Source organism: Salvelinus sp. IW2-2015, linkage group LG4q.1:29 (assembly GCF_002910315.2).
Source record: "Salvelinus sp. IW2-2015 linkage group LG4q.1:29, ASM291031v2, whole genome shotgun sequence".
In the NCBI taxonomy this organism is placed as follows: Eukaryota; Metazoa; Chordata; class Actinopteri; order Salmoniformes; family Salmonidae; genus Salvelinus; species Salvelinus sp. IW2-2015.
The window spans coordinates 64,030,529-64,055,473 of NC_036842.1; the positions used below are offsets into that span (position 1 = coordinate 64,030,529).

General features: G+C 41.8%; 2 protein-coding genes and 1 long non-coding RNA gene across 4 annotated transcripts in view; 1 reads left to right on the forward strand and 2 right to left on the reverse strand.

Moving 5' to 3' along the window:
* Positions 1-9,804, reverse strand: part of cetp (cholesteryl ester transfer protein, plasma) — a 20,228-nt gene extending 10,424 nt beyond the window's left edge. Inside the window, exons 1-12 of the mRNA XM_023985381.2 lie at positions 9,496-9,804; positions 9,239-9,353; positions 8,827-8,958; positions 8,551-8,621; positions 8,321-8,408; positions 8,117-8,186; positions 7,801-7,861; positions 7,587-7,678; positions 7,298-7,477; positions 7,008-7,058; positions 6,645-6,794; positions 6,474-6,541 (exon numbers count right to left, since the gene is read on the reverse strand). Coding sequence (XP_023841149.1) covers positions 6,474-6,541; positions 6,645-6,794; positions 7,008-7,058; positions 7,298-7,477; positions 7,587-7,678; positions 7,801-7,861; positions 8,117-8,186; positions 8,321-8,408; positions 8,551-8,621; positions 8,827-8,958; positions 9,239-9,353; positions 9,496-9,637 — 1,220 coding nt within the window. The 5' untranslated portion in view covers positions 9,638-9,804. The remainder of the gene's footprint in view (positions 1-6,473; positions 6,542-6,644; positions 6,795-7,007; positions 7,059-7,297; positions 7,478-7,586; positions 7,679-7,800; positions 7,862-8,116; positions 8,187-8,320; positions 8,409-8,550; positions 8,622-8,826; positions 8,959-9,238; positions 9,354-9,495) is intronic.
* The window catches only part of LOC139027573 (uncharacterized), a 102,334-nt gene continuing 83,626 nt past the window's right edge, over positions 6,238-24,945 (forward strand). Inside the window, exon 1 of the long non-coding RNA XR_011479697.1 lies at positions 6,238-6,280. This is a non-coding gene — a long non-coding RNA (uncharacterized lncRNA). The remainder of the gene's footprint in view (positions 6,281-24,945) is intronic.
* On the reverse strand, positions 12,331-24,782 carry herpud1 (homocysteine-inducible, endoplasmic reticulum stress-inducible, ubiquitin-like domain member 1). 2 transcript variants are annotated; one of them, XM_023985384.3, is made up of 8 exons: positions 24,421-24,782; positions 24,088-24,165; positions 23,367-23,444; positions 22,666-22,772; positions 19,649-19,759; positions 17,417-17,779; positions 15,378-15,483; positions 12,331-13,038 (listed from the first exon to the last, which is right to left on the reverse strand). In XM_023985384.3, the coding sequence occupies exons 1-8, from the start codon at positions 24,580-24,582 to the stop codon at positions 12,862-12,864; spliced, it is 1,182 nt and encodes a 393-aa protein (XP_023841152.1). In that variant the 5' UTR covers positions 24,583-24,782; the 3' UTR covers positions 12,331-12,861. The 2 variants fall into 2 exon arrangements, with proteins under 2 accessions (XP_023841152.1, XP_023841151.1); XM_023985383.3 differs by having other exon boundaries at positions 22,618-22,772.

The following is a 24,945-nucleotide window of genomic DNA, read 5'->3' on the forward strand; positions in this document are numbered from 1 at the left end:
AGCACGTTGCTCCAGCAGGTATATCTCACTGGTCATTCCCCAAGCCAACACCCCCTTTGGCTGCCTTTCCTTCAGTTCTCTGCTGCCAGTGACTGGAACGAATTGCAAAAATCGCTGAAGCTGGAGACTTACATTTTCCCTCACTAACTTTAAACATCAGCTATCTGAGCCAGCTAACGATCGCTGCAGCTGTACATAGTCCATCTGTAAATAGCCCACCCAATCTACCTACCTCATCCCCGTATTTTTATTTACTTTTCTGCACACCAGTATCACTACTTACACACCATCATCTGCTCATCATCATCTGCTCATCTATCACTCCAGTGTTAATCTGCTAAATTGTAATTACTTTGCTACTATGGCCTATTTATTGCCATACCTCCTCATGCCATTTGCACACACTGTATATAGACTTTCTTTTTTTCCTATTGTGTTATTGACTGTACGCTTGTTTATTCCATGTAACTCTGTGTTGTTGTTTCTGTCGCACCGCTTTGCTTTATCTTGGCCAGGTGGCAAATTGTAAATGAGAACTTGTTCTCAACTAGCTTACCTGGTTAAATAAAGGTGAAATAAAAAAATTTAATAAAACATTTTGCTAGAATTGTTGCATCACAACACTGAATTGTAAGGGGCCTCCAAATTGTTTCAATGGACTGCATCTTTGTATTTCCCACTTGTACACTTGTATTACTTTCAGTWATAATGAAATCAGACCTTCTTGTTGAGTGTCTGATAATCTAACATTTACATAAGAGTGATTAAAACATGCTAATAATGGTCCTCTGAGTATATCAAAACAGTTTTGGTATACTTCCACTGGTATGCCATCCAGCCCTGGAGTTTTCCCAGACTTAAAGGCTTTAATTGCATCAAGAAGTTTTTTTTTTTTTTAAATCCATACAATTAGCTTCGGTTAGAGGAGATGGAGGAGACTGAAACTAAAACATATCCTTAAAGTAGGCCTACTCCGCTTCCACTTTCAAAATATCATTTGGTGAATCATGGGTGACTGTCACTTGTAACAAGTTTCAGTAAATTATTTTTGATAGCATTTCTATGCTGAAGATTTAAAAATAATTTGGTGCATTTTTCCCCATAGTCCATCCAGTTTGCTTTATTATTATAATATATTACTCTTGATCTTTGTTGAATTAGTTCCTCTGTTTCTTTTTGTTTTTCCTCTAACTTATTCTGAGCCTCTATGGTACAGTTTTTATTGCTACCTATCTATTCTGTTAGTCTTTCTATTTCCTTTATTAGTTGGACTCCTTTGACCTAAATTGCTTTTGTTTTAGAGATGAGTACTCAATTGCATGGCCTCTAAGGGCACATTTAAAAAGTGTCCCATACAATAAGGGGATCTGCTGTATGTTATGTCTGAAACATTGTTATAAATAACTCTGTACTAGTTAAAAAACAAGTTATCATTCAAAAGGCTATGATTAAATGTCCAATATCCTCGCCCACGTGGAAATTCAATAAGAGTAATGTATATGCCAATTATCTGATGGTTCGACAGCATTCTATCCCCTATCAACACCGTTTTTACTTTTGGTGCCAATGAGAATGACATAAGAAAGAAGTCAAGACAACTAGCTTGATTGAGCCTCCGCCATGTTTTTTTATTTAACTAGGCAAGTTAGTTAAGGCCTACCCCGGCCAAACCCTAACCTGGACAACACTGRGCCCAATTGTGCGCTGCCCTATAGGACTCTCAATCATGGCCGGTTGTGATACACCCTGGAATCGAAACAGGGTCTGTAGTGACGCCTCTAGCACTGAGATGCAGTGCCTTAGACCGCTGCACCACTTGGGAGCCCCTGTATATCTCACTAGGTCAGGATATTTAAGCCTCCATATATCCACCAGTTCCATGACATTCATGATTTCCTTAAGARCACGAGGGTGATAGTTCGTAATGTGATTTTGATTACGGTCCATTAAGATATTKAAAACAGTATTACAATCTCCCACCATGATAATAGAGTCTTGTATTGCTTGCAGGGTTGATAATTTATTATATATATTTTCAAAGAAGCGTGAAAAGGTTAACGAGCCATTCTGTTTATGGTCCAATAACGTATTTAAAATCATCCATCTACCTTGCGGATCTGTTTGGACAATTTGCACATTCGGATCAAAATTACTGTTAATTAATATCATCGCCCCTTTCGAGTTACTTTGCCAATGGGAGAAGTATATTTCACCCCCCCACGTCATTTAAAATTGTTGAATGANTGTATATGCCAATTATCTGATGGTTCGACAGCATTCTATCCCCTATCAACACCGTTTTTACTTTTGGTGCCAATGAGAATGACATAAGAAAGAAGTCAAGACAACTAGCTTGATTGAGCCTCCGCCATGTTTTTTTAKTTAACTAGGCAAGTTAGTTAAGGCCTACCCCGGCCAAACCCTAACCTGGACAACACTGRGCCCAATTGTGCGCTGCCCTATAGGACTCTCAATCATGGCCGGTTGTGATACACCCTGGAATCGAAACAGGGTCTGTAGTGACGCCTCTAGCACTGAGATGCAGTGCCTTAGACCGCTGCACCACTTGGGAGCCCCTGTATATCTCACTAGGTCAGGATATTTAAGCCTCCATATATCCACCAGTTCCATGACATTCATGATTTCCTTAAGARCACGAGGGTGATAGTTCGTAATGTGATTTTGATTACGGTCCATTAAGATATTKAAAACAGTATTACAATCTCCCACCATGATAATAGAGTCTTGTATTGCTTGCAGGGTTGATAATTTATTATATATATTTTCAAAGAAGCGTGAAAAGGTTAACGAGCCATTCTGTTTATGGTCCAATAACGTATTTAAAATCATCCATCTACCTTGCGGATCTGTTTGGACAATTTGCACATTCGGATCAAAATTACTGTTAATTAATATCATCGCCCCTTTCGAGTTACTTTGCCAATGGGAGAAGTATATTTCACCCCCCCACGTCATTTAAAATTGTTGAATGAGTTTCCTGTAAACATGAGATATTATATTCTTTGAGCCAGGTAAATATTGTTCTTCTTTTCTTATTATTTGCTAAGCTATTACAATTATAATTGGCTATCCTTATTTCACCATTTACCATGAGATACAAGTTTCAAATCTATTTATCATAATACAGTGGGGCAAAAAAGTATTTAGTCAGCCACCAATTGTGCAAGTTCTCCCACTTAAAAAGATGAGAGAGGCCTGTAATTTTCATCATAGGTACACTATAATTTGCAAATAAATTCATAAAAGCTCCTACAATGTGATTTTCTGGATTTTTTTTTCTCATTTTGTCTGTCATAGTTGAAGTGTACCTATGATGAAAATTACAGGCCTCTCTCATCTTTTTAAGTGGGAGAACTTGCACAATTGGTGTCTGACTAAATACTTTTTTGCCCCACTGTATATGTTTGTAAATTTACCATTAAAAAGTACCATAGTGATTGAGTATCCATATAGCTGTACCATGATATTTGCATTGCTACTAAGTAACCCTCCAATTGTTCTCCACTATTCCACCCGCTAAAGCCCCTCCCCATCCCAAGTTGGGTTGTCATCCCAGTGACCGGCAGACCACCCCAGTCCCTCCGGATCCCTAGGCCTCCCCAGAGAGGCCAGGACCCATCCTTTGAAAAGAGCACACAGTGCCACCCACAGAACAGAAGCAGATCAACCGCTAAAAGTATTTCCAATGCTCTCACCTCAATTTGCGTCATATATAGCTATTAAAAATATTTATATATTCAAATATYTTGCGTATCTTAATTTCCATCATTAACAATTAATATGCATAATAATGTTGACAGTTCATGCAAAGGGTTGTTACCTGTAACCAGRATTKCCAATGCATTACATTTTTGTCAAGCAATTATTATTTTAGCAAAGATTTGTGATTCCTCCAATATTGTCCCTAACATCCTTACCCCCTTGCAACAGATGTGGTGTATATACACACACAAACACACACTCTTACACACTCAACCCCGTTCCCCCACAATCAACCATAAGCTCAGATGCTCAGTGGTTGTTACATTCCAGAGCCCAACTCAAGAAAGGACCTGATTTACGAATGCATATACAGTTACAGCTGTTTGAGAAAGCATGCAAGACTTAACCAGTGTCAAGTCCTAGGTGATGGAGATCCATCCCATTCCCCTGAAACACACACACACTGGTCCCCGTTGTGACCATTTCCCCAAGCATCTCTGTGCAGTCAGACCTTTGATTATTTTGTGCCACCAGGGCCACAATAACATGCCCCCGCTCTGATTGTCCGAGTGTGACCCCCTCCYCATGGGTTACTGCAGCCAGTGTTGCGAGCACAGCTTCTATCTCAAGGCCATCAGACTTTAAAAATAGCCATCACTAGATGGCTACCACCTGGTTATTCAACCCTGCACCTTAGATGCTGCTACCCTATATACATAGACATGGAATCACTGCTCACTTTAATAATGGAACACTAGTCACTTTAATAATGTTTACATACTGCTTTACTCATTTCATATGTATATACTGTATTCTAATATACTGTATTTTAGTCAATGCCACTCCGACATTGCTCGTCCTAATATTTATACAGTACCAGTCAAAAGTTCAGACACATGGCCTCCGGAGCGGCACGGCAGTCTAAGGCACTGCATCGCAGTGCTAGCTGTGTCACTATAGATCCTGGTTTGATTCCAGGCTGTGTCGCAGCCGACCGGGAGACCCATGATGCGGCACATAATTGGCACAGCGTCGTCCTGGCTAGGGGAGGGTTTGGCCGGCCGGGATGTCCTTGTCCCATCTCGCTCTAGCGACTCCTGTGCGGTGCCGGGCGCAACAACGCTAACACGGTTGCCAGGTGTACTGTGTTTCCTCCGACACATTGCTGCGGCTGGCTTTCGGGGTTAAATGGGCAGTGTGTCAAGAAGCAGTGCKGCTTGGCCTGGTCGTGTTTCTGAGGACACACGGCTCTCGACCTTCGCCTCTCCCGAGTCCGTACGGGAGTTGCAGCGATGGGACAAGACTGTCACTACCAATTGGACACCACAAAAAAAGGGGTAAAAAAATAAAATAATTCCAGATTGACTGACCTTCATGTCTTAAATGATGGACTGTCATTTCTCTTTGCTTATTTGAGCTATTCTTGCCATAATATGGACTTGGTATTTTACCAAATAGGGCTATCTTCTGTATACCACCCCTATCTTGTCACAACACAACTGATTGGCTCATACGCATTAAGAAGGAACTGTTTAACTGTTAATTGAAATGCATTCCAGGTGACTACCTCATGAAGCTGGTTGAGTGAATGCCAAGAGTGTGTAAAGCTGTCATCAAGGCAAGGGTGGCTACTTTGAATTATCTGTGTCTAACACATTTTTGGTTATTACTTGATTCCATGTGTTATTTCATAGTTTTGATGTCATCACTATTATTCTACTATGTAGAAAATAGTAAAAACAAAGAAAAACCCTTGAATGAGTAGGTGTGGACAAACTTTTGACTGGTACTGTATATTTCTTAATTCCATTATTTTACTTTTAGATTTGGGTGTATTGTTGTGAATTGTTAGATATTACTGCACTGTTGAAGCTAGGAACAAAAGCATTTCGCTACACCCGCAATATCATCTGGTAAATATGTGTATGTGACCAATAAAATTTGATTAGAGATTTGATTTGAGCATGCAGATGAGCTTCCCTGAGACGGTTGCTGACAGTTTGTGCAGAAATTCTTCAGTTGTGCAAACCCAGTTTCATCAGCTGTTCGGGTGGCTGGATTCAGACCATCCCTCAGGTGAAGAAGCCAGATGTGGAGGTTCTGGGCTGKCGTGGTTACATGTGGTCAGCATTTGTGAGGCCGGCGTTGAAGGCGGCTTATGGTAGAGAAATGGACATTAAATTCTCTGGCAACAGCTCTGGTGGACATTCCTGCATTCAGCATGCCAATTGCATGCTTGCTCAAAACTTGAGATATCTGAGGCATTGTGACAAAACTGGACATTTTAGAGTRGCCATTTATTGTCCCCAGCACTAGGTGCACATGTGTAATGATCATGCTGTTTAATCAGCTTCTTGATACGCCACATCTGTCATGTGGATGGATTATTTTGGCAAAGGAGAAATAGCAGGGATGTAAACAAATTTGTAGCCAAAATTTGAGAGAAATAAGCTTTTTGTGCATATCGAACATTTCTGGGATCTTTTATTTCAGCTCAGGAAACATGGGACCAGCACTTTACATGTTGCGTTTATATTTTTGTTCCGTATACTTGTTAGTAAACTGCCATGCAATCAGAAAGGGTTTTACTAAACCATTACAGTCTGTATCCCTTATAGAGGCACAGTGGAGTCAGTATCACAAGAACAATTAAAAGCATGGTCTTCATGTAATGCCTTTACTCACATATGCAGTTCATATACATGTGTATGTACATGTTCACTACAGTATAGGCGCGTAAATGGACTCACTGTGATGTTGTAGCGATTAGGATCAGTTTCTTCTTGGCGTAGGAAGCAGTCACAACAACCTCCACCTCCTAGACAACGAAAAATAAACATTCAGCTACTCTTCTTGGACACATTACTGTCTGATGCTAGGTTATCATTTAAAACATTAAAACAAGTGTTTGTTTGGCTGACCATCTCAAAGTAAAGTCCTGGGATGTCCTCAGCTCCGCTGGTCAGCTCTGCTGCAGCCACAGCTCTGACAGAGGTGCCCATTGGGGTTGTCCACAGGTGAGGCACTGACACACTCCACACCCTCAGCACTGGCTCCWCAGAGGACAGAAACTGACAAAGGGATACAGAGAGACAGGTTTCATACAGGCACAGACAGATAGAAACACKGACTTACCTGTGTACACAATATAAGAGGTTTGAAATACAATGAAACTCAAAACACCACTAAATTGCAGAGGCCAAGATAGGTCGCATGGTCTGTGGAGCTGATAAAAGCATGTTGTGTCTGTCTGAGGACTGTCCTGAGTGGGTTTGTCACATTACCTGGCTTAGGAACTCTGGAATGGGGGTAGACAAATTTGTCTTAAACAGTTCCTGAAATGAAATTGACCATGTTAAATAACTGGCATACATTAAAACAAACACAGTAATTCAGCTTGTAATGAACAAGAATTTCATTGCCTGTCACAGTGCTACAGTCAGTTTCCCTGSCTCTACCATATTGTAACACACCGTGGACCAAACCCCAACAAAAGTCCTGATTACTGTTTTCCTGATAAATGCTGCCTTGGACACTAGTCCACATGACTTCCACTAGTCTGGTAGACACCTACTGTGAGCTCCAGGCCAGAGATGTTGAGGACAAAACGTCTATCTTGGTGGGCAGCTGTAATCAGGGGGTTGAAGACCTCATCAGAGATCCAGAAGTACAGCATGCGGTCCTCTGTCAGTTGGCTGGGGTCGAATACAGACTCATTGATGACAGCTGTCACGTTGTTGTATTTGGCCAGACCCTGGACATCATCGGAAGACAGAAGAAATTAGACATATAATAACAATTGGTATTGTGCATCATCATGTACAATGAATATGGATGCTAGATAATAAAGGGATATACAGTACCTTGTGGTATGATTCAATGTAATTGGATGTGATGACAGGGGCAGAAGTTACTCCAATATCCATGCTGATGTCACCATCACTAAGGAATTGCTCTGTGGGAATCAACACGGAGATGTAAACATAGTCACTGACAGATATTCTAAATAAAAGAAAGTCTTGTTACCTCTATAGGCTTTGTGTGTTATCTACCCAGGCTCCCCAAACGTGTCCATACCTGCTTGCTCCTGTATAAAGTCAGCCAATATGTTTGCCACATTATTGATCTCCTTACAGATCTAAGATGATGAAAACAGGGACATTGTTTCATTTTATGTTGCAGCTGATGTGACAATGTTTTTGCTGGGTTGCATTAACAAGACAGTAGAGGGCAGAGTTGAGCCATCAGTGAGGCCTCTGTCCAATACCTTGATACGCTGCAGGTTTATTTAACTAGGCAAGTCAGTTAAGAACAAATTCTTATTTACAATGACGGCCTACCCTAGGTCCAACAGTACATTATTCTCCTATATTTCCCTCTAATCATCACTCACCTGGCTTTTAATAACCAGCCTCACAGTGAAGGTGATGAAGTTTGTGAACAGCCTCTTGAGCCAGCCAGGCCTAAAGCCAGAATGTAAAGCACAGGGTTTGTCCTTCATGTCGCAGTTACTTCCCTTGAAGGAAGAGGACATTACAGATATACCATTTTACACTATGTGTATAAAACTATCTGGGTTCCAGAACGTGCCACTTACTCTCTGTCTCCCTGCAGCAGGAGATCCAGCTTGTGGAACGTGAGGTAGCAGTCTGATGTGTCTGCAGCAACTTTCCCCTTTCCACAATCTGAGACAGAGAAAGCACATGATCACTGGCAGGAAATACATTACAAAAGGTAAGATAAGATTCCTGTAAACTCTTAGGAAGAATGAGAAGGAAGAGTGAACATTGAACACCACAAAAACAATGGGCAGAAAAAGGTACTTACAGAGTTTGGGGTTAATGCCAAGATCAATGTGCGAATCAATTTCAAAATCTACTGAATGTCCCACATTGACACTGCAAAACAGATTACACATGGCAGTGTCATGACCACGCAGCTATTCAAGGTCAACATACAAAACTTCAGTAGTAGCCAACATGACATTTGGATAAATCACAACATACGTAACTGTAAGATCTAGAAAGTTATATCTAATCATATCACAAACTATTTCCATCCCTCTCATCCTCCCTGTTCACAATGACTGATGGAAGGACTCACAGCCAGCTTCCATATCCATACTGGATGGTTCCCTTGAAAACAGCAGACACGTTGGAGATGGCAATCTCAATGCCTTCACCTGCTATGAGCTCAAACTCACTCCGCCCAATCGACAGGTTATGGATCTCCAGACTGAGAGGGCAAAGGTCAGGTGAGGACATTATTATTGGTTGTTCATTTTAGTAAGAATAAAGGAGCAAACCAACAAAGCAATGGCAACATTGTTAACATTCAATCTGTTATTGATTGAAAATGAGTGCTTATGCATTCATCCAATCATGTGTCGTATACATGATCTATGGTAAGTGAATACAGGATAAAAGGAGAGCATGTGAGGTAATGGAGGAGGATGAAAGGAACAGCATAAGCGCGTGCATGTGGTGCAGGTACACTGACTGTCGGGTCCACTCACTTGGCAAGCCCATATTTCACCTTTCCAACAAAGATAATAGACTTCTCGTTGCTGATGCTTGGATATTTGGCATGCTGGAATGCAGCCTGGATGACCTTGGTCGTCTTTTCATTTACTGAAGAGAAAATACACAATTTATCTATATATAGACTAAAGACAATACTTAACAAAACAGTTAACTACCCTGACAGTAACAGTTCWAGTGAAAAACATTTGAGAGAACACCATAGGGAGACAGGAATAAATAAGATACTCACAGACCACCGCTGCAGGGTAGGTCAGCCTACAGACAGCCCCAGTGAACCTGTATGCAGAGGCTGGCTCCAGACAGGACCGGGACATCACAACCAGGCCCAGGAACAGCAGCAGGACTGGGAGTGTCATCACACACTTATCCATCTCACCAGTAGCTAAATGAACACTGACTTCAAACTGGATCCCAGAGCTGTGTAGTGCCTCCTCAGAACCTCTGAACTAACTGATCCAGGCTGTGTTGAGCATGCACAAGAGACAAGGGGAGGAAGAGGGAGGGAACAGAAAACACCTCTAGGGAGATGGGGTTCGGACTGAGGCAAACTTGACTGAACTAAACTTCACAACACTGACCCTGTAGTCTGTGATTGGGCCTCAACCAGGCCAGAGCGGGATATTTGGGAGTGGGTGTTGTTACGTGTTCTATCTGGGCTCAGGGGGATACTTCTGTMCATGCGAGGTAGGGTTATTATCGGGCAGTAAATAACAGATGTACAGACACTTTTTCTAGGGCACATTCTCAGAAACTCCCATACCTTACAGTCACAGAAATGCCAATCTTGACCCAGAATGATGGAACCATACAGCTAAACTTTCGCGAAAATCTTTCAKTTTTATGTCAAGAAAATTGGAATTGTGGTACTATTTCTGCAAATATTCATCAATCATGACCACGTTGGTCAATACAACTTCCTAAGAAAATATGTACTTTTCAGTAAATATGTAGTTACATGACATATATTACCAGTTGCAGAGTGGGCTAGGTTAGAGGGAGCAAGTCTCTATGGACCAAATGTACTAGCTGAACTCCCTAGCCTGCCTGGATAACTCAGAGGAAGTGATGGGGACAATACATGGAATGTACTACAGTAAACCCCACATTGTAAACACAGAATGCAGTTTGCAATTCCCACATTTCTCCAACAGGTCAATGAACTCTGGATAGCAAAAGCTGTAGAGTTGAAGCGGAGGCTTAAGGGATCTAGACAGCAGTCCAAAAATTCAGCCGCACAAATGTACGTAGAGACCCAAACTGACCTCCGTCGGCTACGTTTGCGTATACCGTGTAGACCCTTTTACCCCCGTGAACATTTTTTTTTACAAGAGATGTTATGAAAATGTTAAATCTATTTTTGTTGATTGTTCTCAAACATGTTATCTAAAACAAGCTTGTGTGTTTGAGTACTTTAGATGTGGTAAAGTATTTTTGTTCTGTTAGTTATTTACTAGACTACAGTCACCTATCTAAAGAAGCAATCCTTTTAAATAAGTAAGTTTATTGCAAGTCTCCACAAAATATTCTTGATACAGTAGCATCCATTAAAAAGCTGTTTTACCAAAATAAAAACAAAAAGATAAATCACATTAGAACGTACTAGGGGGGAATTACACTTAGTGTATGTGTACAGTTAAAGGCATTCCAAAAGGAATCACAATATATATTTTTCTCATTGTGTAACAAGGGAGCGAGGTTGCTATGCATGATTCCATTTCAATTGCAAAAACAGTCTGGCCTAAGCCCCACACAACTGCATATTCCCGTGTTTAACATAATTCAACTTTCAGAAGATCTTTAACCAGTCTAATGAATTAAAGCCACACTATGTTAACACTGCCTTCCATTTCACATCTGAGACAACCAGAGAAACATTCAATACTCATGCACAACCCTGTATAGCACTTCCATCTCTGAGCAAGAGCAATACAAACTATTTTATCATACAGCACTATAAGCATCTCAGAATTTAACCCAGATTAAAGCAAGCTTGCATAATAAGTATGGCCGGCACAATACCAGTATTGCRATACTCGTTAGTATCGTGGCAAAGAAACAAAACACAAAGCGGATTGAACTATTTCGGAAAACAGCCCCATGTATGTTGGAAACATACAATCAGTGGCCAGTTTATTAGGTACACCACCCCGTTCATGAAACCCCTGCTCCTACAGACAGTGAGTCACGTGGCCGTGGCCTGCTATATAAAGCAGGCAAGAAACAGGTCGCAACGTGAGCTAAGTGACACAGGAWGCACTTCCTGACAGACTGTCATCRAGGCATTCAGTTACTGTTCAACTGAATGTTAGAATGGGCAAAACGAGTGACCTAAGTGACTTTAAGCATGGTATGATCTTCGGTGTCATGCGTGCCGGTTCTCAGAAACGGCCGGCCTCCAGGGCGTTTCACACACGACAGTGTCTAGGGTTAACTGAGAATGGTGCGGGGGAAAAAACATCCAGTCAGCGGCAGGCCTGTGGGCGAAAACAGCTCGTTGATGAGAGGTCGTAGGAGAATGGCAAGAATCGTGCAAGCTACGAGGCAGGCCACAAACTGGCAAATAGTGGCACAGTACAAGTGGTGTACAGAACGGCATTTCGGAACGCACAACTCGTCGGTCCTTGTCACGGATGGAATTTTGCAGCCCATCCGGTTTCTACTATCAGCTAAAAACAAGAAGAAGCGGCTCCAGTGRGCACGCGATCACAAACATTGAACAATTGAGGAGTGAAAAAACATTGCCCGGTCCGACAAATCTCGGTTCCTGTTGAGTCATGCTGATGGCAAAGTCAAGATCTGGCATTTAGCAACATGAGTCTGACTACGTTGATATCCTGCCTGGTGTCAACGGTACAGACTGGTGGCGGTGGTGTAATGGTGTGGGGAATGGTTTCCCTAGCACGCATCAGGTCCATTGATACCAATTGAGTAATGTTTGAACGCCACACCTTGTAGAATCCATGACCCTGAAAATTCAGGCTGTTCTGGAGGCAAAAGGGGTCTGACTCGGCACTAGATGGGTGTTCCTAATAAACTGGCTGCTGAGTGTACATTACTACTCATCCAGAATCACATTTATTTATTTTCCAAGATAAAGCAGACAATATTTTACATACAGAAGGTTTTTAAAGGGCCAAAGAGTTTGATCTGCTTCGTGTTTACATTTTTGCAATGGAAACAATATTGCGATATTAGTATTGTCCCAGCCCTAATAATAAGATAAGTTTAGTAAAGTGCTGTGTACAGACAATACAATAATATTTAAATGTTTTGTTCCAATAAACATTTACAGCATTTACAACCATTTGGCAGAGCGAGGTGTATGTACTGTACTGTATATACAACCATTTGGTCACTATCATAAGGCAGGAAGCGCCGAATGAATCATATCCCTAAACACACACCCATAACAGACTACAGCCAGGGCTTTGTATGCATTGACGCTTTTAATCATTCATGATTTCTCACAAAATGTCCAGGCATCCATCCAGGCATCCATCTAGAAGGCCAGAGAGAGGACTTCCCGTGACAGAGAGGCAGGTCTGATACTGAGGGTAACTTCAGTTCCAGTGTGCCTGCTGGAAGAGTCGATTATTCAGTTAGCCACTCCCGGGGCCTCTGGGATGAGGGAGGCAAAGAAGGCTTTGAAGAAGATCCAGGCACTCCAAACGATGGACACCCTGTGTTGAGGCACAGGTACTGCAGTCAGGGGGTGTGGTTCATCAGGTCCAACCTCTGCCTCGGCCCCCTCTTCTCCTGCAGGGACCTCCGCCTGCGGGAAGAGGAGAAACTGTGTTAGCCCCACCACCAGAGTTCAGATATAAAATATATACACTTAAACTGTATTTTTTTCAACGCAGTTAATTGAAACTATATCAGGGGAGTCAAACTGGGCCAGGATGATACCAGTATAACTAATATTTTTCCATGGCAAAAATGAAAACACGAATTAGACCATTCTCTTTGGTCCTTTGAAAACGTACTGTACGGTGCATTCGGAAAGTATTCAGACCCCTTGACTTTTTCCACATTTTGTTAAGTTACAACCTTATTCTAAAATGGATTAAATAGTTTTCCCCCCTTATCAATCTACACACAATACCTCATAATGACAAAGCAAAAACTGTTTTTATTTTTTTTTTTAATTTTTTTTTAAAATATCACATTTACATCAGTATTCAGACTCTTTACTCGGTACTTTGTTTAAGAACTTTTGGCAGCAATTACAGCCTCGAGTCTTCTTGGGTATGACGCTACAAGCTTAGCACGTGTATTTGGGCAGTTTTTCCCCATTCTTCTCTGCAGATCATTTCAACCTCTGTCAGGTTGGATGGGCAGAATCTCTGCACATCTATTTTCAGGTCTCTCCAGAGACGTTCGATCGGGTTCAAGTCCGGGCTCTGGCTGGACCACTCAAGGACATTCAGAGACTTGTCCCGAAGCCAGTCCTGCGTTGTCTTGGCTGTGTGCTTAGGGTCATTGTCCTGTTGGAAGTCCGAGGTCCTGAGCGCTCTGGAGCAAGTTTTCATCAAGGATCTCATTAATCTTTCCCTCGATCCTGATTAGTCTCCCAGTCCCTGCCGCTAAAAAACATCCCCACAGTAGTGGTTAGAGCGTTGGACTAGTAACCGGAAGGTTGCAAGATCAAATCCCCGAGCTGACAAGGTAAAAATCTGTCGTTCTGCCCCTGAACAAGGCAGTTAACCCACTGTTCCTAGGCTGTCATTGAAAATAAGAATTTRTTCTTAACTGACTTGCCTAGTTAAATAAAGGTAAAAAATAAAATAATTTTAAAATGCTTCACCGTACAGATGGTGCCAGGTTTCATCCAGACGTGACACTTGGCATTCAGGCCAAAGAGTTCAATCTTGGTTTCATCAGACCATCATGGTCTGAGAGTCCTTTCGGTGCCTTCCATCTGGCCACTCTACCATAAAGACATGATTGGTGGAGTGCTACGGAGATGGTTGTCCTTCTGGAAGGTTCTCCCATCTCCACAGAGGAACTCTGGAGCCCTGACCAAGGCACTTCTCCCACAATTGCTAAGTTTGGCCGAGCAGTCAGCTCTAGGAACAGTCTTGGTGGTTCCAAACTTCTTCCATTTAGGAATGTTGGAGGCCACTGTGTTCTTAAGACCTTCAATGCTGCAGACATTTTTTGGTACCCTTCTCCAGATCTGTGCCTCGACACAATCCTGTCTCGGAGCTCTACGGACAATTCCTTCGACCTCATGGCTTGATTTTTTTTCTGACATGCACTGTCAACTGTGGGACCTAATATAGACAGGTGTGTGCCTTTCCAAATCATTTCCAATCAATTGAATTTACCACAAGTGGACTCCAATCAAGTTGTGGAAACATCTCAAGGATGATCAATGGAAACAGGATGCACCTGAGCTCAATTTTGAGTCTCATAGCAAAGGGTCTGAATACTTGAGTAAGTAAGRTATTTCTGTTTTTAAAAACCCGTTTTCACTTCATCATTATGTGGTATTGTGTGTAGATTGATGATAAAAAAAAAAGTTTTAATAGATTTTAGAATAAGGCTGTAACGTAACAAAATGTGAAAAGGGAATACTTTCCGAATGCACTGTATATAACATATTGTGTGCTATAGCTTGGAAAATCAATAAATGTGACTGGMTGACAACATAATAATGTTTGTTTCCAAAATTAGGGCTGTTTTCGTAAAGAAGTTAAATCCGCTTGTTTCCTGGGACACAAACTCAATATACTTCAAAATGACTAAAACCAAATCTAAACTGTGTAGAAATGACAATGGACCAACATTTATACAGTTATTGACTGTCCAGCTTGCTAATAATCCCCGAAATGAAAGCTAGACAGTCAGGGAGTATTGAAAATTACAAAAACAATGGATAGAGGACTATCTTTTGCTAATTCTGACAGCTAGGAAGTATAAYCMATTTTCAGTGCACCCCTCTGGACCACGTTGAAGAACGAATACGACCCCTGGGACAAAATTAGTTTGACACCCCTGCTCTACACGCTGTGTGACGAATGTTACTACATAAGGCAGTACACGCCTTGTAATGAAGCCATATCTGTTTTCTACCCACAGAGACCCAGCCCCTGAGGAAATGTGTCTTACCGGTGGCACTGGGTTCCTGTCCTGGTTCTGGATGACCTCAGGGACCTGGTTGTTTGGACCTCTGACCAGGGGCCTTTGTCTGAAGGGGAACCAGCCTGCTGTGTGCCTGAGAGGAAGACAACTGGGATTAATAAAGTAGAACTGCATGATTCTTCTCAAACTGTGCATCTATTACACAGTCAGAGTATACAGGATATTTGTGGTGGTCCCTATTTGCATTTCCAGTTAAGACCAGGTGGTGCAAACAAAGAGGAAGTACAGACTGACTGACATGTTAATAATGGTCACTCTATTTACATTCCTATAACCAGGCCAACTCTCCTTCCAACATACCGAGACCAGTCTAATCATTAGCGTGGGCGGTGGAGTACTAGCGGCTAAACCTTGTTACACGTAAAGATAAGGCTTAGGTCCCATTCTGCCACGTCTGTCCAGATTAGTTGATCAGGGAGTGAGTAGTGCACTTGAGCTGACGCCCATATCTATAGTAACCGTAGCAGAGATGAGGMCTGCTGTACCAGGCAGCTCTCAGCAGCACATAGAGAAACACTCAACCAGCACTACATATCCTCACATTAGACTGAAATATGGGAGGACATTCAGGACACTGAGGTCACAACGACCTCACAGACTGTGTTAGTGTATGTCGAGGCCGTGCCTCTCTCGCTCTCCCTCAACATCTCTCAAACACACACAGCTTTGTCTTCACTCATACTTTTGGAATGTGTGGTTTGGATGAGAGAGCTGATTCCAGAGCCTGAGGGAGTTGCACAATGGACAGAGCGTGTGACTGCAACACATTGAGCTAAGGACATCTCTTCTTTGCTGATAAGCACAACATATGGCCCTCATTCTCTCAGGACTACTGTACGGGTGCCTTCATCTGCCCATCACCCACGGCTAATGCCAGCCTCACCATTAGCAGACAGGCTATACACAGAGCCATGTATTTAGAGAGTTGGGCCATTGAGGTTTCTGCATTATGATGCATTTAGATGACTCTACAACATGCTATGGCAGCCATGTTAGYGCCCCATTAACATTACATTGGGAATAATGTCTAGAATGAGCATTATGACACATTTACATGACACTTGAAAACTTATTGTCAGCCATGTTAGTGCCGATTAACATAACATGGAGAATATGAACCATATTCAAATTTCTAAAAGTTGGCCAAACTCTCTAAATACATGGCTCTGGCTACAGAGTACCACAGTATGAGTCAAAACACCCATAAAACCTAGCGGTCAAACAGGGAAATGGTTCCAATCGTATTTCCACCATTAATTTTCCCCATTGGGCATTTTAGAAACACTTCAAATAAGGGTTGTTTWTTGTCTAGGCTTACCCTGGTGTGACGTTTTGATAACCATGTAAATCTCTGTAGGACAAGGTGACTTTTATCAATATATTTACACCCAAAAAATGTAATACTAATTAGCTGCTAATATGGCTATCAAAAAAAAAAAAAAAAACGCCATGATGGTCTGGAGAAGACTGACGAATCGAGGCAAAAGTTCATCCAGAGATTCTTCCCATCTAATGTTAGCTAAATGTAGTAATGAATAAATTGGCTACATTTCTTTCAACGGACAATTCTGTGAACTGTCTTGTGCAAGTTTTAAATGGACACAATACCTGTTAGCAAAGGTGTCCGCTAGAGTTGACATGCAGGAGCTTGCAGGGATTTGTAGTTTGCATGATGYCTACTTGGATGCTAATTAGCATTTTTTKAATATGAGTGTAAACAGAGCCGAACAGATAAAGAAGTCACCTTGTCCAAGAGAGATTTACATGGTTATAAAAATGTCACGCCATGGTAAGCCTACACGAAACACAGACCTTATTTTATGTGTTGATTAAATCCTCTATTAATGGTGGGAAAGACAATTGGAACCATTTCCCTGTTTGACCGCTAGGTTTTATGGGTATAATGACACCTCCACTGTTGGGCTTTATACAGTTATAGACATAGTACACAACAACATACCTTGTTTAACAACAAACAAACACTGTCACATCAACAGTCAACTCACAGGTACATAAGGAGCAGGCTGCTCATGACAAGGGCGAAGCGGCTCAGGCTGGAGTAGAAGTAGACAATACTGAGAAACACTCCCAGACGGGCAGCCGTGTACACCCAGTCCAGCCAATCACGATCCATTTCCTCCTCATCCTCCATCACAGGCCCACCCTGGGCATTCATCCTCAGGTTCTGATTGGCTGCTCCCGGGTTGATAAAGGCGCCGTCCTGCGCATTCTGATTGGCTGGCAGGTTGTCAATGGGGGCCTGATTGGGCAGGGCTGCTGGGACAGCGGCTTGGTGGGGAGCAGCAGGCAGGGATGGGCCTGCGGCTGGGGCAAAGGGGGCAGAAGCTGCTGCTGCGTAGGCTGCATGGCTATGGGACAAAAGACAGACACGGTTTCTCAATATGCATACTACCATGCTCCACACTCTCATTCTCCGACTACGTTCTCTTGAGTACGTTCTTGTGAGGACGAGAGTGTGGTGAATGCATAAAACATTAGAGAAGCACTCGCACTCCCCCTACTGTATTACCTCACACTACACCTCCTATTCACTGAACCTTCTTCCAGCCAGGTCAATGACAACAATAGACTAAACAAGATATACACAAAGCAAATGTTTAACTTCATAATTATCAGCTAACGTTAGATATGTGAATCATAATAATCTAGCTAGCCAGCCAGTTAGCTACACATTTACTGAACGGTTTTCCTGCCAGGACAATGGCAATAGAGACTAAACAAGATACACACAAAGCAAACGTTTTACGTCATAACTATCTACTAGCTGTGTGAATCGTAATAATGTAGCTAACTAGATAGTTTAACAAGCAAAAATGACCTAAAACGAATATTATACAAGGTAGATGTCAATTCTTCGGGGGTAGCTAGCTAAAAATTATTTGTGGCTATCTGGCTAACTGGCTAACAGTCGTAGCTAGCCAGTTAGCCCAATTTACTTATCATGGGCTTGCGATCTATGGTGCATCGATGCATGCTTCAAAATATGTACAAATTGAGTATGCATTCAAGAAGTGCCCTCCGCGCTCCGTTTCGCATACTTTGATCTGGACTCATACTACGACCCTCCCGTGCTCCAATTTGCATKATCGGAGCACGGTACTATGTATTTTGAGAAACACCCACAGTAAGCCAGGAGTGTCAAACTAATTTTGCGCYGCATTTGTTTTCGATCACTTAGCAAGCTGGACAGAGTGAAGAGATTCGATCCAGGATTGCTCTAGGATTTTTTTTTATATTTGCGGGCAAAAATGCTTGATCTTGCAGCTGTAAATCTGACATTTTGCATGGCAATATGCAGTGTTTTTGCCCGATTTGTTGAAAAATTGTGCTAACGAGGAAAAAGGTTGGTCAATGTGTGGCTTGATTGAACCATACTATGCAGTAAATATGCGGTGATTGGTTGAAATCGCGAGCCCTCTTTTTGTACTGCAGTGATGGCTCAGTTTTATGCAATAATATTGCTATGATTTGACTGTTTAATGAGCTAATAGTGCGGTAATTGTTCAAATTCGCAACCCTCGCATAATATACAGGGAATTGTTGATTTAAAAAAAAAATGCGATTGTAGAGGGACTGCTAAATGTAGGTCCATTATCATTTCKCCACAGTTGGTTTTAGTCATTTTAATGTTAATTGAGATCTCTCTCTATAGCATATGGCCCTGCGGGCTTACACCCCTGGTCTAAGCCAAACATACTTCATTAAGTATTTTCCCTGCTTCTGGGTTCGCGCCCAGGCTCTGTCGCAGCCGGCCGCGACCGGGAGGTCCGTGGGGCGACGCACAATTGGCATAGCGTCGTCCGGGTTAGGGAGGGTTTGGCCGGTAGGGATATCCTTGTCTCATCGCGCTCCAGCGACTCCTGTGGCGGGCCGGGCGCAGTGCGCGCTAACCGAGGGGGGCGGGTGCACGGTGTTTCCTCCGACACATTGGTGCGGCTGGCTTCCGGGTTGGAGGCGCGCTGTGTTAAGAATCAGGCGGCTTGGTTGGGTTGTGCTTCGAGACGCCTGGCTTCGACCCTTCGTCTCTCCCGAGCCCGTACGGGAGTTGTAGCGATGAGACAAGATAGTAATTACTAGCGATTGGATACCACGAAAATTGGGGAGAAAAGGGGAGAAAATKTATTTWAAAAAATAAAATAAAAAGTATTTTCCCTGCTTAATATTATGCTATAGCAAGACAGTAGGAAGTCATAATATGCTTGGGATTGAATACTTACTACTGCATGTAGTATTGGCGAGCATACATGTGCTGCAGCCAGAGCAGCTGTTGAGGGCTGTAGAGGGAGTAGGTGGGGAAGGTTGGGTTGGTTATCTCTGCTSCCCCTGGCCTAGAGACACACAGGATAATAGCAGTGTGAATTGCATGTCGTGTCAGATTGAAGGATAGACCAACGTATTACATCTCTCCCAGCAATATAACTTTTCATAAAGCAACTCAAGTAATAGAGCTATACTTAAATCCAAACTGGTTCTCTAGCAGATTAGTAAGAATGTCTCACCCCATGTTCAAGAATGGCCTTTTTCCCTTTATTCAGATTACAAACGGTCACTTTTGGTTATTTGAAAACAAAATAATCTCAAAGATATTGTTATTTTTTAAACAAGCCATAGAAAGTTGGTTGCAATTTCAGTTTACTCCACCAGAAAAGACAGAACAAATAATACAACAAATATTGTGGTTAAACTCAAATATACTAATTGATTAAAAAAAAAACTTAATTCTTCGATAAAATGTATGTCACACATGCAGCTAATACAAATATATGGAAATGTCTGCTCTATCCAAAATTACAACCAACTAATTGCAGCACTACCACAAAAATGGAAGAGGCAAGGGGGAAGGGAGAAAAAGTAAGGAACTTGTCTGTCAGCCAAAATTGGTTAAAGAAAATTGTGATAAATAAAAATATATACCTGTTTCATTTAAGAACCAAAAAATTGACAGCTGTGCCATATAGATTGCAAAATAGTTGGGAAGAGATTTTCGATGTAACGATTACATGGCACATGGCTTATGAATTGACACGCAAAATGACGCCAGATTCAAAACTTAGAATTTTTCAATTTATATGTATACAAAATTATATGGGGGATAAAACCTTCCCAGCTCTGCAGATTTTGCTGCGAGGAGGCAGAGTCATTAGATCATGTATTTTGGTACTGTCCATATGTAGCTCGTTTTTGGTCAAGGTCCAGGAATGGCTGAAGAATTGCAACAATTACCTGGAGCTAACCCCGCAGATAGCACTCCTGGGTGATTTGAAAAGTCATAGTCAAATCGATCAATAATAATACTTTAAGCAAAAATTTGTATCTTTAATTTACAATCTGTAGAAACTATGAGAATAGAAAGGTTTAGAACTTTGGTGAAGCATCACAGCTCAGTTGAAAAATATATGGCAAACAGAAATCCAATTTGGATGGTGTTAAGAGATACAGTTGAAGTCGGAAGTTTACATACACTTAGGCTCGTGTCATTAAAACTCATTTTTCAACCACTCCACAAATTTCTTGTTAACAAACTATAGTTTTGGCAAGTCGGTTAGGACATCTACCTTGTGCATGACAGTAATTTTTCCACAATTTGTTTTACAGACAGATTATTACTTATAATTCATTGTATCACAATTCCAGTGGGTCAGAAGTTTACATACACTAAGTTTGATGTGCCTTTAAAGGAGCTTTTGAAAATCCCAGAAATGATGTCATGGCTTTAGAACTTCTGATAGGCTAATTGACATAATGTTGAGGTCAAGATTGGGGTGTATCTGTGGATGTATTTCAAGGCCTACCTTCAAACTCAGTGTCTCTTGGCTTGAAATCATGGGGAAATCAAAAGAATCAGCCAAGACCTCAGAACAAAATTGTAGACTCCACAAGGTCTTGTTCATCCTTGGGGGAGATTTTCTAACGCCTGAAGATACACTTCATCTATACAAACAATAGTACGCAGTATAAACACCATGGGACCCGCAGCCGTCATACTGCTCAGGAAGGGAGACGCGTTCTGTCTCCTAGAGATGAAGTACTTTGGTACGAAAAGTGAAAATCAATCCCAGAACAACAGCAAAGGACCTTGTGAAGATGCTGGAGGAAACAGGTAAAAGTATCTATATCCACAGTTAAAAAGTCCTATATCGACATAACCTGAAAGGCCACTCAGCAAGGAAGAGCCACTGCTCAAAAACCGCATAAAAAAGCGAACTACGGTTTTGCAACTGCACATAGAACAAAGATCGTACTTTTTGGAGAGTGTCCTGGTCTGATGAAACATAAATGACTGTTTGGTCATAATGACATCGTTATGTTGGAGGAAAAAGGGCGAGGCTTCAAATGGAATGACCCCAAGCATACTTCCTAAGTTGTGGCAAAATGGCTTAAGGACAACAAAGTCAAGGTATTTGGAGTGGCCATCACAAGCCCTGACCTCAATCCTATAGAAATTTGTATGGCAGAACTGAAAAAGCGTGTGCGAGCAAGGAGGCCTACAAACCTGACTCAGTTACACCAGCTCTGTCAGGAGGAATGAGCCAAAATTCACCCAACTTATTGTGGGAAGCTTGTGGAAGGCTACCTGAAACGTTTGACCAAAAGTTAAACAATTTAAAGGCAATGCTACCAATACTAATTGAGTGTACTGTAAAACTTCTGACCCGCTGGGAATGTGATGAAAGAAATAAAAGTGAAATAAATAATTCCTCTACTATTATTCTGACATTTCATATTCTTAAAATAGTGGTGTCCTAACTGACCGAAGACAGGGAATTTTTACTAGTATTAAATGTCAGGAATTGTGAAAAACTGAGTTTAAATGTATTTGGCTAAGGTGTATGTAAACTTCTGACTTCAACTGTAGATGGGAGGGGTTGAATGGAGCTGAAGGTTGGGACTAATGACAACAAGATAACAAATGTAAAATATACTGTGTCTGTAAAATGTATATAGGTTCAGAACTTTTGCAAAACAGCACAGTGAAAAATATATGGCAAATAGAAATCAAACTGGATGGACATCAGAAATAGATGGGAGAGATGGAGGTTAAAGGGAGGCTAGGACTAAAAACAAACAAAATAAGTATTGTAAAATGTATATATTACATATAAGCCGAAGTGTTGTTGTTTATTAGTTTATATGGTACTAATATCACCAGCATTATGCAAAGAATTCACTTGTCTTGTTAACTCACGTTGTAGTGCCAGGCCATGCGGGTGGGGCGGGAGAGGTGGAAGTGTACCTGCGTTGTCTCAGCTCTGGTTCAGTGGGCACAGATGGGGCTGGGGTGGCACCCTCTGGGTTCTGTCTGGTTGGCATGGCAGAGGGTTGTGGTTCTGGCTCTCTGACCTGAATCAAAAGTGAGACATGGTGTTAACACCACATGTGCGGACATACATACTGTACAAAGTGGCTGCAGTGAATTTTCAGAGAAGCAATGTTATGGTCTCCAGAGATTCCTAATGAGAGTAGTTGTGCACCTGTCTCCTGCTATCCACTGAGCTGGGACTCCTCTCTCCAGAGGCCAGAACAGCCTCAGCTCTGACACCTCCTCAACCACTGACTGGGGTAATAATTTAGACGATTTAGCTGATAGGGCGTTTTGGCTTATCAAATTATCCCTTATCAACCGTGTGAGGTGTCTTTTTCCTAATCTGAATGTCTGGCTTTGATTGTCCGTTGTCAGCTCCGGGAGTTCCCAATTATAGCTACTAGATAATATTCATGAGGTGTGTAGGGTTTCTAAAGGAGAACACAAGGGAATCACAGGCACGGCAGRACTAAAAACAAAAAAGTTTCCTGGTTTGGCACAATATCTAGGGGAGCAACAACTGAGGCTATTTAATGAGTATATTTCAAATAGCTTCACCTAGGTCTACATCATAACCTTCACATAGAGTACATGTCACAGTTTGAGATGGGGTTTCATATGGGRTACTTTACCTTTGGTCTTGCTCCTAGTGGACCTCTGGGCTGAGTTCTGACTGCACACACCAGGTGCACAGTGGGTGTTAGGTCCGTCTGTGAAGACATACATACATGATGCAATATCCCAGGTGGCATAAGACACAGTAACATCAAATCCATTCATGGCACGGAACATAGAGGGAGACTCATTCAACCTTTTGAAGTAAAAAATGTATAACAAAGAATGGCTATTGAAAAATCTTGAGAAAAGTAGTGAATGCAACATTAAACATGAACTGAGTGATCAAAATATGACTGATCTGTAGTTCAGAAAAGGGGACTGCATTCGCAACAGTCCTGACACAGAACAATAGTTCTGAGGGGCTTCTATGGGCTTGAACTCCAGGGATGTCAAAGCCCAGTTCAGTTTACTGTCTGGGTTTTGCTCTCTGCATTAATCTGAGCTTCTAGCATAGTAATTAATTGACATAATATACACACTGTTCAGCACAGCTGTATAGGTAATCCAGTAATACTAAAAAATAACTAGGACCTAGGTTGAGCAATTCTCTGCCTAATTTCACATATTTGTGGATCCCTGGAGGCAGACTGAATCCCTAGGCACATAATGTTGAATCAATAACTTTTTTTACTGACGATACCAGCAATCTGACCAGATGGCACATAACTCAGTATATAGATAGAGTTCTGAGAATATGTCTAGTTAATATTTAGGTGAATAGGCACACACACGTACCTTTCTGAAAATATCTCTGACATGCAGTTGGTCTGGGAGCAGCTTGCCAGAGTAAATGAGTCTCTGATCGCTTTCAGTCTGTGGGGGGAAAGGGGGACAGATGTCAACACAACACACACTGACAGCAACCACGATTTATACATACACAACTATTTATAGCCTAGCTAGCTGTTTGGATTGCATGATTGTTATTGACAGTAGCTAACGTTACTAGTATGACATTATAGCTGGCTAACTTACTGGACCAGTCTAACTTGGCGAGGACTGGCTAGCTTGCTAGTTATGGGGTAGCTAGCTAGCCAAGTTAGCTAGCTAGCTATCACAATCACTCACCGGGTTGTTTGGGTACACCCTCGATAAATGATTCTTCAACTCTTTCACTGTCCAGTCCGTGTCAACTCCTTCAATCGTTTGATCCCCGTGGGCTTGATTCGGTGTTTTTATCACAAGAGTGATTGTCTTTTGTCTAACGTTAGGAAAACCACTGTTGTCCATTTTTGTTTTCTAGTGACCTCTCCAACGCGACCTCTTAGTTATAATATCAATGGAGTAAGTAACTACAGCATCTAATCATCTAGCTAAAATGTCAGATAAACAAAGTAGGAATAAATTTATTCAGCCGACAACTTTTTAGTTGAGATGATGAGGAAGTAAGTAGCTAGCTACACAGCCTGTAGTTCTGTGAAAAGGGATGTTGTTTGGAAACACACGGTGGCTTGCTGTGATTGGATAACCAAGGCTCGTGATCAGACGTGGAGSCTCCTGCTCCAGGAGCAGTCTGTATTGCACACGCTCTGCAAAGATTAACATACTAGCTATGAAGTTGAAGTTCATCAGCGGTTCGCAAACTTTTTCTGC